Raw genomic sequence first — 15,583 nt, 5'->3', positions numbered from 1 at the left:
ACCTGATACGGGTGAGCGAGTGAACAGAAAACATGGGCCGCTGTGAGCAGTCGTAGCAGGAGAAACCAAGTGGTGCAGCTTCTCAGCGCCACGCGGTGGATGTGACGCTCACTGGCTTGGAATCGCTCGCGGCTGGCGGATGAGTGCGATGTGTGAGGTGGAGCACTGCTCCAGAACCCAATTCAGACTACTCTCCCCCCACATTTTAAAACTCAATCACATTTTAATATTTAATGATCAGATAAATTACCAGAGAACAAACGAGGGATGAATAAGGAACTAACTGCTGCTTGAGTAACTCCAAATTCAATTTTAGTAGTATATGATAACTTATTTGGAAAACGACTATTAAATATTATTTTAATGAACTAATATGTACTTAACTGTTCAGCTGTGAATACTTATAATGGTCCTTTATGCATAAAACTTAAGTATGAAGAAAAACATTTTAGTTAACTGAAATATTAAATAAAAACTACTTTGAGGGGAAAAAACAAAAGCTAACTGGCATGCTATTGTGTACTTACAAAACTAACTAAAACAACTCATATTGTTACTCTGCAAGGCACTGGTTTTGCATTTGCTCCTTCAAGATACTTCTTATCTGTAGCCTATATCTTGCCAGATATTTAAAACTCTATTGTTCTAAAACTGGGCCCAGTGAGTGACCCTGACCTAGGGAACCCCCTGGTTGTTCTGGTTGTGAACGTGAAGCTGTGGTTACTGTACCTAGTGTGACTGTAATTTGAGACATTCTCTGGCACAAGATATTGGTAAAAAGAGAAAAATAAAAACAAGAAAATTAGTAATAAAAAAGAGGAAGAAGAAAGACAGTTAAAAACAAACAAACAAGGAAATGAACTGTAAGGAGTGCTTAGGAATTTTAATAATTCTGTAACATAATTCTAAAATGTAATCATAATTATTATAAATATAGTTCTTCCCCAGCTTTTTTCGCTTTTTTCCTAGTTTTTTTTATATATATTAAAATATATATCTATATATATAGATATATAGATATATAGATATTTTTTATTTTTATTTTTATTTTTTGCAGTTTGTCAGACATTTTTTTTACCAGTAAAGATGGCGCAAGCAAAGTAGAATTTATGATATAAGTGTAGATGGAGGTTAGAATATAATTATCATTATTATTATTAGTAGTAGTAATACTATTATTATTATTATCATTATTATTATTATTATTAGTATTAGTATTAGTATTAGTATTATTATTATTACTAGCATTTTTTTTTCTGTCCTTTTAATTAATTGTTATTGAATTCTGTTTAAAGGTGTTGACGCACAGCACACCAATGTTCTTATTTTGGGCCCTATCCTGAGTATACAGATATATGTATCCTTTATTTTATTTATGTATTTGGTAATTTTGCTCTATTACATGTCATTGTGTGAATAGAAAGCAATGTACATAATGTTTACAGGTTTGCCAAACTGAATAGATGAGCTATGTAAATTCAACTTCTGTTAAAGCACCTTCATATAAATTGTTACCTCCAAGATGAATGAAAAAGAAAAAAAACTTAAGGAGTTGACCCAAATTAGACATTTGGTAAGCTAATTATGAGGTAATAATTACCAATAATAACAGTGTCCATAAGAGTGAAAATGTAACAACTGAGAGGATCATGAATTAATGATGAATCATAATGGTTATTTGTCACCTCTTACTGGCAGACACAATTTGGGAACTAATGCCAGGCGCCCATGAAATAATAATTTATCACTCAATAACAACCCCGTATGTAGCACAACTTTACTTGAGAAAACTCAAAAATAGAACCCAACAGGTGTGTAAAAATTAAGTACTGATTTGTTATTGGTTAAGTCCATTTTAGCACATTATTTGGACGTTACCAAGACCTAGTAAAGGGATAATAAAACAAAAGGATTCATGCTGCAGTCTGACCCAGTTCCAGGGTCTTATCAGAGCTTGTAGAGTTACCCGTATTTCTGAAACGGAGAGCCACAGAATTAAAACGTCGAACATCATCCGCAGATGTGATGATGATAAAGCCAGGGAAGGGTTGAACAGAAGGGCAGTCGAGTTGCCTGTCCGTTTTATTGGGATTGGAGTTGACCGCAGTGCAACGAGCCTGCCTGACAACATTCTCTCATGCATGCAGTGTTGGAACTTTCTTAGAATCCCATTATTCAGACTAACAGGTATAAAAAGCACCTCATACCCCCTGCCATCTCTTAACTAAACTCTACAATGAATGTTTTTGGTTGATGATGTGAATTAGAGATATATTTATACAGATGACTGAAGAGTTTAATTTCTGAGTAAAGCATCCGAGATGCACCTCTCCCCAGCGGCGCTCTCCAGCTCCTCCTGGGGGACCCCAAGGTGTTCCCAGGCCAGATGAGATATGTAATCCCTTCAGCATGTTCTGGGTCTAACCAGGGGCATCCTACCTGTGGGACATGCCTGAAACACCTTCAACGGGAGGCACGAAGGAAGCATTCCTAATAAGAAGTAATTTATCAATATCATTATCAACAACATTACTACTACTATTAATAACAATAATAATAATAATAATGATTTCCTTTCCTGAGACAGGCTTACAATGGACTGACGCTGACCTTAAAAGCTGACCCAGCATCAGCCGAATGAGGACCCAGGTCACCCGGAGCTCTCCAGAGAATTTTGAACCTATCATCCTTTACTGTGTTTGGTAAACATTTTTACTGACTACTTTGTGTGGGGAAGAATCTGAGGGCACATGGCCACTGACATTAGGAACAGATGGGCGATATTGGAGCATTAATGGCTTAGTTAAAGAGGGCATCCCCTTTTCCCCCAGGTAAACACAGAAACATGTGAGTGCTGACCCAGCATCTCAGATAAGATCACTTTGAAATTTTCCTGTCCCTGAGGGAAAACAGAAAATGTAAATATTATTTTTGTTTATTATTCACTGTGGGTTCCCAGGAGGCGCTGGAAAGCGTTGCTGGGGGAGATGGACGTCTGGGGCGCCTTGCTCAGCCTGCTGCCCCGTGACCTGGCCCCAGATAAAATGGATGGATGGATAGATTCATTATTCTTAATTTTAAAAAAAAGCAATAAACAATAAGCAACAAAGCACATGTCAGCAATGAATTAAAATTAGATAGAATGAAATGCAGTTGTTGCAATTAAAGTGAGTAGAAAGGTGGGTTTTAAGAGCAGTTTTTAATTCTGTAATGGAGTCCAGTATGAGTATTCTCAATGTTTGGGTGCAGCATAGGAAAAAGTCCTGGCACCAACTGTGCTGGGGTTGATGGCAGTTAGCATCATGAAGTGGGAGGGGGTATAGCTCTGAAGCAGGTCTGTGAGATAACCAAAGGAAAGATCATGAAGAGCCTTGAATGTTATTAATAAGATTCTAAAGTTAATCTGTCGTGACACAGGGAGACTGTGAAATTGAACCAACAGGGGTGTGTGTTTAGTGGACCTTATCCATCCATCCATTTTCAACCGCTTATCCGGGGCTGGGTTGCGGGGGCAGCAGGCCGAGCAAAGTGCCCCAGACATCCCTCTCCCCGGCAATGCTTTCCAGCTCCTCCTGGGGGGCTCCAAGGCATTCCCAGGCCAGATGAGATATGTAATCCCTCCAGCTTGTTCTGGGTCTGCCCCGGGGCCTCCTATCAGTGGGATGTGCCCAGGACACCTCCAGCAGGAGGCGCCCAGGAGGCATCCTGATCAGATGTCCGAACCACCTCAACTGACCCCTTTCAATGCGAAGGAGCAGTGGCTCTACTCTGGGCTCCCTCCAGATGTCTGAGCTCCTCACCCTATCTCTAAGGCTGAGCCCAGCCACCCCACGGAGGAAACTCATTTCCACCGCTTGTATCTGCGATCTCATTCTTTCAGTCACTACCCAGAGTCCATAACCATAGGTGAGGGTTGGGACGTAGATGGACCAGTAAATCGAAAGCTTTGCTTTCCGGCTCAGCTCCCTCTTCACCACGATGGACTGGCACAGCGCCCGCATCACTGCAGAAGCCACACTGACCCATCGATCCATCTCATGCTCCATTCTACCCTCACTCGTGAACAATACCTTAAACGTGTAATAACCTATGCTGCAGAGTTCTGGATGAGTTGAAGTTAGTTGGGGATGTCTGCCAGGATAGCAGTGCAGTAGTCGACATGTGATGTGACCAAAGCATTGACTAAGACTTCTGTAGAGTGTTGTGTTCGGCATGTCCTCCGCAAAGCAGTCTGGCCAGACTCGGTCTCTCCTCCACCCTGAAGCACTGTGTTGATCAGCTGTAGATATCTTAACACCTCACTGACATGCCATGTACTAGCCTGCTTTGAAACCATCATCCACCATCATCCTCACCCCCAAAAACACACAGGACTTAACAACTCCAGACCCATCACCTTGTCCTGTCCATGCTCAAATCCATCACTGACCCACTCCTTGACCTCCCACAGCTCACTCAGAGCCAACAGCTCTGTACAGGACACAGTTAACACAGCCCTCCATTTCATCCTCCAGAGCCCAAACTCCTCAGCATGGGTGGATTATGAGACAATGGGCCCCTGGGCACAGATATGCAAAGGGCCACACCATCCCTCCTACATAGCAGTTCTTTCGCATCTCTTTTTGGTCATCTTGTGTCTCTTCATGGTCACTTTGAGTCTCTTTCTGGTAGGTATGGGTTCATGTGACATTTTGCAAGCAAATACCATGCATGCTTTCAATTAGAGGACTTAGGTCATATAAGACAGCAGCTGGGGACAGTTTAATGGTGCTTGCCGCTCATGAATTGTACTAATTTTCAGAGTTGGAAAAACTCAAAATAGCAGAGCATTGTTGATTAAAAAGGTTAGGGTTCATTTTGATTTCAGGTGGCCTGAGCAACCGTTTCACTGGAGAAGAGGGCTCTAGTATTCCCTGTTTACGGACACCAAATCCAGTCTATAGAGCCTCTCCTTATGCCTCTGACGTAGTTCAACAGTAAACTAGGTTAAGGACGTGGCCCTTGTTGTTGTTTGTGACATTTAGAGGTATTGTCTGGCAGAATGAAAATCAAAATCAAAATGACCCAGGAAATCTATCCAGGACCAGCTAATCCAGATAATCAGTGCTCTAAACTGAACTCCATATCACAAAGTAGGCTACTGGCTTTGTAAAGAACAGGTAGAACAGCATGTGTGGGTCACTTCAAGTGTTTTAATTGAAGAGATAGAAAACAACATTGGGGATGCAATTGTCAGAAACTACTTTAATATGAAGCGATAAATTAAAGTTAAAATTAAAGTAATTATCTCAAAGATTTTCATGTAAATGAATGTCTGTCAAGTCACCATCCATCACCAAATGAGGTAACACTATGGTAATTGAGCCTATATGCTCCACTTATGACAGCCCTTGTATTTGTAGTATTAAAAAATAGATGTCTGATATAGATAAATCCACCAGCCTGGTTTCAAGACTTTGTCTGCAAGCGCACACACACTCTGCTCTGCTGATCAACCCACTGTCAAGATTTGATCCAATTCGATATCCAAAATCTGATCAGAATACTTTTGAGCAGCTGGGTCCAGACCTGTAAAAACTGCATATTTATTAGCATACACACATACACACACACACTGAACAGTCCCACATGCTCTTCCTGTGCTTTAAACATAAACATTGTAGGTGACATGTGATACATGAATGCTATTGTAAAATGAGGTGTACCGGGGCTGTCGGGTGGATTAGGGTTTCCATAAAAGAGGATGGACGCCCTTGATGTTCTCAGATATTCACGGGGGGAGAGGAACGGGGCAGAGGTGGGGAACTGAGTGGACACAGCGAGAGGAAGAACTGAAATTATTTCATGCTCAACACTTAAATACATATTGTTGTCACTGGACATGACAGGTCATACATCAAGGTGTGCTCTTTTCTCTTCAAGTTATGCATGAACAAATTAAGATTGTATCTATTATTCATTTTTTAATTATCATTATAAGAGTGACTGTCTCGCTGTCTGAACTTCCAGCGTGCCTTTGTCGGTGCTGACATGCATGCTTCTGTGTGCGCTGGTGCATGGAGCAGTGTGTGCCTGTATGCTGAAGAATCACACCCTATGGATTGAGAGTCACGACTGTGCCCAGTGTGTGGCCATCAACACCACCATCTGCAGCGGCTACTGTTACACACAGGTGACTACACACTCTCACACAGTGAGGGGAAACTCTTCATGTAAATATTTTGCATAGGACGCAGAAAAATGAGACATAACATTAGAAGAAATGATTGAGTGATAATGACCTGGTGATGCTCATGATAAGAACACTTAGATACAACATACTGCAACAATATACTGTAATATTCAGCATCCTAAATTCTCTAAAACTAGAGCTGAGTGAGAAAATCAAAAATGAGGATATTTTTGACCAAATACCTCAATATCTATATCACAATGATATTGCTGACTGTTGGTGCTTTCACAAAATATTTACACAGTGAGCTTTTTGATAAATAATCATCAGTAATGTGGATATAATGACTAAGTGGGTAAAGGCAAATACTATCTGTCATATATAAATCTAAACATGCTGTATGCTGCCATATTCACAGGGGCAGATTATCAGACAATGGGTCCCTGGACACAGAAGTGCAAAAGGCCCTTGCACGTCTCCTACGTAGGAGCAAGAAACTCATACTTTATAGTTGTTAAATCTCTTTTGTGTTGTTGTTTTGCATCCCTTTGTTGTCATAATTCATCTTTTTGTGAGTTTGTGTCTCATTGTAGTTATTTTGTGCCTTTTTTTTAGGTAATTTTGTTTTTTTTGTTCATTTTTTTTCTCTTTTTGGTAATTTTATGTCTGTTTTTGGTTGTTTTGTGTCTCTTTAAAGTAATTTTCTATCTCTTTCGTTTTGTGTCACTTTAAGGTAATTGTGTGTCTGTTTTTGGTTGTTTTGTGTCTCTTTGAGGTAATTTATTGTCTCTTTTTGGGGGGGTTTGTGTCTCTTTGAAGTAGTCTTGTGTCTCTTTTTGGTAGTTTTTTGTCTCGTTTTGGTTGTTTTTTTGTCTCTTTTTGGTAGTTTTGTGTCTGTTTTCGGTTGTTTTGTGTCTCTTTGAGGTAATTTTGTGTCTTTTTTTGGTTGTTTTGTGTCTCTTTGAAGTCATTTTGTACCTCTTTTTGTTTGTTTCATGTCACTTTAAGGTAATTGTGTGTCTCTTTTTGGTTGTTTTGTGTCTCTTTGACATAACTTAGTGTCTCTTTTGGTTGTTTTGTGTCTCTTTGACGCAATTTAGTGTCTCTTTTGGTTGTTTTGTGTCTCTTTGGGGTCATTTAGTGTCTCTTTTTGGTTGTTTTGTGTCTATTTGAGGTAATGTATCTCTTTTTGGTTGTTTTTTTTGTCTCTTTTTGGTCATATTGTGTCTCTTTTGGTTGTTTTGCTCCTTTTTGTAGTTATTTTGTGTCTCTTTGTAATGTCTTTGCATTTATTTGTGGTCATTTTGAATCTCTTCCTGATCAGTACATATTAATTTTGAAGGTGAGGGCCAGAGGGCGCCTGTGCCTCAGACCCACCTTATACCTATATGCAACCTGCTACACTAATTATCCCATAATAATTTCTGCTGCACTGTTGTTTTATGGTCTAAACTCTTAATTGTTGCTGATGTTTAATATATATCTATATAGTTAAATGTTTATGTTTTGCTTTTGAGACAAAGTACTTGTATACAAACTTGGCCAATAAAGCTGATTGTGATTGTGAGCTTATCAAATTATTGCCACACCCCATCTCGTGTAAAAATAAATAAATACAAAAGTCTGTAGTTTCGTTCAACCACTGTACCACCTCCCTACAGCTCTGTTTCTCCTTTTCCAGGACACCAATTTGAAGGGACGCTTTGGGAGGAGTTTCCTGATCCAGCGCAGCTGTGTGCCTCTCTCTCTGGTGTACCGACCCGTCCGTGTGCCAGGCTGCCCTCAGTACGTCAACCCACAGTTGTATTACGCTGCTGCCCGCTGCTGCAGCTGCAGGCGCTGCAACACGCGCACACACCACTGTGTCCGCACCCGCCGGATCCCTAATGACCCATGCACCCTGACCCTTGGTGATGTGACGAGCCTGGAAACATCCCGCCGTGGGAACGTGACGGCGTCCTGACACCAGCAACGCACACGCATGGCATAATGATACACCTGATGGATGGATTTCTGTGTCCTGACTGTGTTATGCATGTCAGCAGTTCATGTTGCTTTCTCTAGTTTGTTAGGCAATGTATTGCAATAAAACATTGTGTTGAATACGCATTATAACATCATTGTGAAATCTGTGTGGAGAGCTCTGGCAGAAACACCAAATAGGCTATGCATGCCTCCATCAGGTAGTGTGACCTAATCAGTTCCACCTGTGTGTGACAAACCTGTGGTAAAGTTTTAGGAGAAGTTGCATCATGCTCACCTGTATGGAGAGGCTTGTTGAGACGAGTTGGCCCATCCCACTTTACACACAGACACACACTTTACAAACCGCCAGGTCTGACACTCCCCTGACTGCTTCACGCGCTTCCTTGCTCCCTGCACTCACTCATTCATTCTACCTCGGTGCGGTGTGGACCAAGAGACTGAAGTCAAACTTAAAGCAGCACCTAATCTTTCATTTCAAGGTGGGTCATGCATGCTCTTAGACATACTGTCATCATGTGTCGTTTGAATACTGCATTGATTCTGCGCGCCAGTTACCCTTGTGTCAGTATAAGTGTAGCCTATTAAAGCAGGGCCAGTGTGCAAAATGTGCAACTTGCGGTTAAGTGCAGACCTATCTGTGTAAAATTTACAAACATATTCGAAGAAGACAAGCCATACTGTTCTTTAAAAAGTGTCACACCTTTTTCTGTGTCCTCATTAGAAGTTTGAGCTATGACGTCAGAGAGCTTTTACCTATAATCATAGTGTCATGCTATCAGATTAGGCCCACTAACTTACAGTTAAAATGCACTTGCACAAACTAGTGGTAGCACTCAATAACATGGTCAAACTGTATGTCTTTATTGGTCTATTCATTTTACCATAACTGGCACCCAGACACCCAAATCATAGGTTACATAACTGCATTTTTTTAAACAAAAAGACCACTTGGGGCGCCTTTGAGCTCATCTTGACACCCAGAAGCAAAAAGGTGAAAGTCTGAAAGAACAGTTACGAGATTCTCACTTATGTAATCCAGTCTAGAAGTGATTTTTGTTATGTATGTGAATATCAATGACAATAAGTGACAATAATTGGGCATTGCATGGCAGCATATGACAGCCATATGTGTCTGCTACAAAATGAATTAGATGGGAGATAGATAATGTATTTATTAGTATTGTTATTATTGTACCCGCTCCGTTAGTGTATAGTTTTGAGAGGCTTTAAAAAGAGGACCAGTTGGTAACTAAGTCCCTCACTCGTGAAGCAGGTGTATCTGTGGAAGCTACTTGGCCTGTGGTTTGATTTCGGTAGAGTGATGACTGACCCTGGCTCCATTTCTTGGCCGGCGGTGCAGTGGGTGGAGATGTTAATTTATCCCTGGATCTGCGGGGCTGGACTTGCCTGCCTCTCTCTCGATATATATAACCCTGAGCTTCCTTTTCCTCCTGCCTTGCTCAGCGTCTCTCAGGGACTCTCAGCCTGCTCTCCCTCTGTGGCCTCCTCCTTTGTGCTGACCAACTTTCTGCACTCGCAACAACAATCAAGAACCATGGCCCAGCAACAGCAGATTAGGTATGAACCTGCTTTGTCAGTTGGGACAATATACCACACACTCCAGCATGTTATAGTATGTAGGCTGCTCAAAGAGCAAAATGGGAATAAAGCATGCTTTGATTATTTCACTCCATTCATTCGATGTAGTTTGCCATCTGTTTCTCTACAGCTAACCAGGTAAATCATAGAAGCCTCGGGATGTGTAATGCCTCTGCACATATGTGTGTGTTTTTTGATTTACTCTGTCGACAAGTTATTTTTGGATGAGCAGATTCCAGAGGCTGTCCAGTTCTGTTGCAATGCTAATGCCTCACATACAGTACACACACACAAAGCTAAATGAATGGCGTTCCTATTGAGATCATCTTGTGCTTTAGCTGACCAATCCTGCTTCAGATCAGTTTCAGTCGGCTTTGTAACCTCCCCTGACAGCGCCACACCTTTAACCCTGTCTGTCAAAAATGTTGCGAGAAAAGGAATGATAATAATGCACGTTGTTTTGACTTGTCCTTGAAAAGCCTCCCAGCCAAACTGATAAATGGAGGGATTGCAGGCATGGTGGGAGTCACCTGTGTGTTCCCAATTGACCTGGCCAAGACCCGCCTGCAGAACCAGCGCAGCGGGCAGCAACTCTACAAGAACATGTAAGATTTGCACCTTTTTAAAAGACGAGCTCAGAGATGCATGCAAGTTCTTCATCTACTCATCTTCACCTTTCAATGATACCTTCAGTAAGGTGTCTCACTATATTGATTTCAAAGTGTTAAGCTTGAGAAACTGAGCTCCGCCAAGGCTGGTGGATCCAAGTTAAACTGTCCAAATTCTCAGTATTAGCTATTGCTTTTTGTGAATACAGCATCATGTGACTACCATCTCATTGTATGAATATATAAATAATCTTCATCAATTTTCTGTCTTTCCTCTTCTTCAGGATGGATTGCCTAATAAAAACAGTTAAATCTGAAGGCTACTTCGGCATGTACAGAGGTAAGACTAGTCGCATTGTCTGTACCATACTGACCATTTTAAAGACGTGCCCTTTAAATAGTTTCCTTGAATAGAATATTATTTCTATAGAAGTTTTGAGATCTTTGGTTTGCTTTGACTGGCATGTGGCCAAAACCCAGCCCACCAACTAAATCAGACTTCTAAAGAAGGACGCTTTCCTTATGCCAAGTTTCTTTCATTTTTTGTCATCCTCCATGCTGTGTCAGTGCTTGGATCATATTAAACAGGTTAATCAGGGGTGCATCTTGAAGGACAGTGACCATGTAACCACAAGTCAATGCACTGAGGCGGTGCACATTTTAGGCAAGGCAAGGGAGTTTTATTTATAAAGCACATTGCATACAGAGGTGGGTTCAAGGTGCTGTACAGAGAAGTTAAACGCAAGAGTTTAAAGTTAAAACAATATAGTTTAGACTATCTAGTTTTAGATAGTAAAATCAGTTCTGTAGAATTAACTCTGTCAATGCTTGTTATTGTAGGTGCTGCAGTAAATCTCACCCTGGTAACCCCTGAGAAGGCCATCAAACTAGCCGCTAATGACTTCTTCCGCCACCAGCTGAGCAGAGATGGGTGAGTAGTAGCACTGACTGAGACTCCTGTGCTGCGATGTCATTCTTTGGTTTTTAACCCCGTCCATGTGTCTTCAGTGGCAGGTTGACGGTGTTCAAGGAGATGCTGGCTGGATGCTGCGCAGGAATGTGCCAGGTCATTGTCACCACGCCCATGGAGATGCTCAAGATCCAGCTGCAGGATGCTGGCAGGCTTGGTAATTACAAGAAAATGATCAGAATGAAATATTACTTTTGGATGAAATTTTTGCTCACTGGTGTAAAACAGACACAATAATCCTGTTTCCTGTGTCTGCCAGCGGCCCAGCAGCGAGTGGTGCCCAGCGTAGTCACAACTCTGAAGATGGGGGGCACCAGTGCTGTTCTGAGCCGTTCCTACAACACCAGCCCCGCGTCTCAAGTCATGCGAGTGTCCGCCACACAGATCACCAGAGAGCTGCTGAGAACCAAAGGAGTCACAGGACTGTACAGAGGACTCGGAGCCACACTGATGAGGTGAGATGGGATTTCTGGTTTTCCATCTTTGGTCAACGGTCTTGTGATGTGGTTAACATGCTTGTTTTGTCGCCTTTTCAGGGATATCCCATTCTCCGTTGTGTACTTCCCTCTCTTTGCACATCTGCACCAGCTCGGCCGGCGTTCATCTGAAGACCCATCTGTGCCCTTTTATTGGTCCTTCATGGCTGGCTGCCTGGCTGGATGTGTTGCTGCTGTGACTGTCAGCCCTTGTGACGGTGAGAGACTCAGTCTATGTGGATAACCAATCACTGAACATCAGCTTTATTCTTACCAGCGATGTAATAAATTCTCAACAAGTTTTTGTATGTCTTGTGCAGTGGTCAAGACAAGGCTACAATCCATCAAAAAAGGAGCTAATGAAGAAACCTACAATGGAGTGGTGGACTGTGTCAGGTAAATTAGACATACATCAAACACGCCTTTCCTTCACCAAGGCTTGTATGAATTGCACAGGTTACGTGCTAACTCTGCACTCTCTCTTCCATTGCAGAAAGATCCTGAGAAAGGAGGGTCCCACGGCGTTCCTCAAGGGGGCTAGCTGCCGCGCCCTCGTTATTGCCCCACTCTTTGGCATTGCACAGGTTGTTTACTTTGTAGGAGTTGGAGAGTTCCTGCTGGGGTACACACCCTACAACATCTACTCTGCATAAACAAGCTGTTTCCTATAGTCTTTCTGCTGCCTCATTAAATCACAGGCAGCTATCTCTATTACTGTGTACCTTCTTTATTGTTGGAGGCCGTCAGAGTAAAACGCTAAAGGGACCAGAGAGATGCCATTTTGGTTCAAAATATTATGCCTTTAGCATAACTCAATCTTAAGAGACTGAAACTTGCCTGTCTAAATAGTGGAGATAATTGCAAGAATAGCAATGCTTTCCTCACTAAGGGACTTGATGGTCCAACACTGACCACCATTTCACTCAGATTAGTCTCGACTCCAGTCAACCTGTCCCCCTGTTTTCTTTGAGTTAGCCCTTATCCCTAAATATGCCCCACATAAATTGCCCTTCACTGTAACCCTAACCTGTGGCCCCTGGCCCATCTTGGAGACCAGTAGGTGTGATGGCTGTCACATGATTTTGCAAAAGAGACTTCGGAGTACGAAGGAGCATCTACTGAGTAATAAGAGTGTCAGAATATTGAAACATTACTTGAATAGCTTTAATCCTGTTTTAAAGGGTTACATGTGAAACTGGGCCATTGGTGTTGTCTATGTATATAGTGTCAAGCAGATATAATTTGGTAAATAACTTCTCTGACAAAACTATTGTCAAGTAGTTTGGAATGCATCTGGAAAATGGGCTGTTTCTGGGGTCATAGCTTACGAACGAACAAACGAAACATTTGGACTTCCTGTCCGGCAGTATGCCTTACAGGGATCCTTTCTTTTGCTTTCCGTTACAAGGAGTGATTTTTCTGTGCTTTGAATTGTTTGCCCATCCTCTTTATCCACACTGCTTTATAGTCAGCCTCAAGACTGTAGCTCACCATAGGTGCTTGCTGGTGTTTATTTTTCACAATCATTGTGGTTGAGGTGTTGAGGGTTATTTTTTTCACTGGGCGCTTTGGGTAAACTCTCTGTGGAAGCCTACTCTGTTTATGTAACATGCAAGCCAGAACTCCGCAGCTCAGTAAGACCTTCTGCGGCTAACTTTGGAGACCTGCTTTTCTGCGGAGAAGGAAATGTTTGATGGTAGTAAACTACTCCGATGTCGGACAAGACCTCTATGAAGGGATTTGATGTGCTTTTGGGACCAAGTCTTCTGGAAAAAGGTCTAACATGACCTACACATCGCCACTCTCTCTTTAGTTGCCTGTGGTTGTCCGTGACTGGTCTGTTGGAGATACAGGAGCCCACACGAGTGTATCATATCAGCCATTTAGAAGCAGAGCAGAGTGCAATGTTGCGCTGCACTCGCCCCCCCCCTCTGGGTCAGAGTACTTTTAACAGTGCTATGTAAATATGTCTCTTGTAATTTTTTTCAATTTTCTCAAACTGTGCGAAGTTAAACTCAAATTTTAACATTTCAACAAGTTAAAAGTGTTTAATCAGTTGAGAGGATAATTATTTATTTTTTAAGTTAATTTTAGAAATCCGTATGTGAACACAGATTTCTAAATGCTGAATAAATATTTAAAAATGCAGTGTTTACTTGTGTTATTTCTGGAGTGTGTGCATATTCAGTCATGTATTCTCATTTAGGGCTGTTTAGAAATAGCAGCAGGTTGACTGAAGAGAGCGTAATGCGTTTTTCTGATGCAATCATAAAAGGTGTTGCCCTGCTCCTCTACACATGCATCACCGGCATGGGTACGCTTGACAGTTAAAATGCTCATGCTGCAGTGCTGGGGTAACCCTACCCAGGGGAGTCCTGGAGCCTCTGCTGCATCGCATGCATAACTAAATATTCAGCTGTCCTTAGAGCTCAAGTGCAGAAAGGTGAAACTCTGACACGGAGCTCATGCAGCTAAACCTGGCAACCTACTTAATCACAGGGGATATTGAATACAATCAGCTGGGAATGAACACAAATTCACTTTACGATGTAATAAGTTCATCAGTTTGAATGTGTTTTTAAATTAATTCTTTGAAACTTTGAATGGGTCATTTTGATACTTCACAAGCAGCATTAAAGCCGTGCTTAAATATAACTTGTTCTTAGATTTGTAGCAAACTATTCCTCGTACTGTAAATGTGCTTCACTGAATTAGTGCTAGCTTTCCTGGAGATCACGTGATTCCTTCTAATTTTACTCCTACAACTACAGTATACAGAGCTTCATTTGGAAATTGACTACAGATATAAATGTGTGCTGAGATTTATTTTCATTTTGCATTACAAAAAAAATACTTTCATTTTCTGTCTTAAAATGGAAGGTAGTCTTCCTTTTATTTATTTTTTCTAAAATTAAGTTTGAATAAAAAAAGTGACTATTTTCACATTAGATCTGATTATTTCATTTTTAATAGCGTTTACTGCTGTTTTTTAAAATACAGTATATCCTTCTCTATGTTAAGCATCTTTAAGGACTTGGAAAAGCTAAAAAGCACTTTATAAGTCTGATGTATTATCATTTGTATTATTATTATGAAAGTGTCAGCCTGTTTAAATTACATTTGGCAATGTGTGGGGGTTTTATTTTAGTGCTGGAAGTGTATGGACTTACTGGTTTATTCTGGGAACCGGAAACCATGCAGCCAGTGGAGTATGTGACTACAGATTTGTGTGTAATGGTGGAGTCTTACTCTGATAGTACAATTCAAAGATGAGATTTAATAAGTGATTATATTTGAAAAAAAAAAATCAGATACGAAGCTATTTAAACAAAAATACTCAAAAAAAAAAAATCTCAAAAAGCTTTTGACAGAGATTTTGATTTTTTGCCAAGTAACCCACCTTTGAGCCTTTTCCCAAAGAGCAGGTTTACTGAGTTATCTGGATACCTTTGCTGAGTAAAACACACAACAACCTCAAATCTGGAGCATAAAATGATACAAAAAGACCTGTTTTGTCTTTTTAGGAGCAAAGTCATCCAAGTAACTCAGTAAACATAATACACCCATGGAAGCACCAATTTCATGTGATGAAATAAACGGTAGTGGAATGTAACTGAGTACATTTTACTCCAGTATTGTAGCTACATAAGTAGCCTACAAAGTACTTTTATTTTACTTGAATATTTTAATCTCATGCCACTTTCTTCTTCTACCGCACTACACTTTCAGAGGAAATATCGTACTTTTTACTCCACTACAATTGTTTTATATC

General features: G+C 41.0%; 2 protein-coding genes across 2 annotated transcripts; both read left to right on the top strand.

Moving 5' to 3' along the window:
• The first annotated feature begins 2,258 nt into the window (after nucleotides 1-2,258).
• LOC125892416 (thyrotropin subunit beta-like) lies at nucleotides 2,259-8,258 on the top strand. Its single transcript, XM_049582428.1, has 4 exons — nucleotides 2,259-2,500; nucleotides 2,588-2,702; nucleotides 6,010-6,172; nucleotides 7,854-8,258. Exons 2-4 carry the CDS (start codon nucleotides 2,638-2,640, stop codon nucleotides 8,133-8,135), a joined length of 510 nt encoding a protein of 169 aa, XP_049438385.1. The 5' UTR covers nucleotides 2,259-2,500; nucleotides 2,588-2,637; the 3' UTR covers nucleotides 8,136-8,258.
• A 1,349-nt stretch (nucleotides 8,259-9,607) lies between these two features.
• Nucleotides 9,608-13,959, top strand: LOC125892398 (mitochondrial glutamate carrier 1-like). The gene is made up of 9 exons (XM_049582399.1): nucleotides 9,608-9,736; nucleotides 10,237-10,362; nucleotides 10,650-10,705; nucleotides 11,206-11,296; nucleotides 11,374-11,492; nucleotides 11,595-11,790; nucleotides 11,872-12,029; nucleotides 12,132-12,207; nucleotides 12,305-13,959. Exons 1-9 carry the CDS (start codon nucleotides 9,714-9,716, stop codon nucleotides 12,462-12,464), a joined length of 1,005 nt encoding a protein of 334 aa, XP_049438356.1. The 5' UTR covers nucleotides 9,608-9,713; the 3' UTR covers nucleotides 12,465-13,959.
• The last annotated feature ends 1,624 nt before the right edge of the window (nucleotides 13,960-15,583 follow it).

Source organism: Epinephelus fuscoguttatus, linkage group LG7, assembly GCF_011397635.1.
Source record: "Epinephelus fuscoguttatus linkage group LG7, E.fuscoguttatus.final_Chr_v1".
Taxonomy (NCBI): Eukaryota; Metazoa; Chordata; class Actinopteri; order Perciformes; family Serranidae; genus Epinephelus; species Epinephelus fuscoguttatus.
The sequence above is the reverse complement of the archived record's forward strand: the minus strand, read 5'-3'. Positions and strand labels throughout refer to the sequence as shown.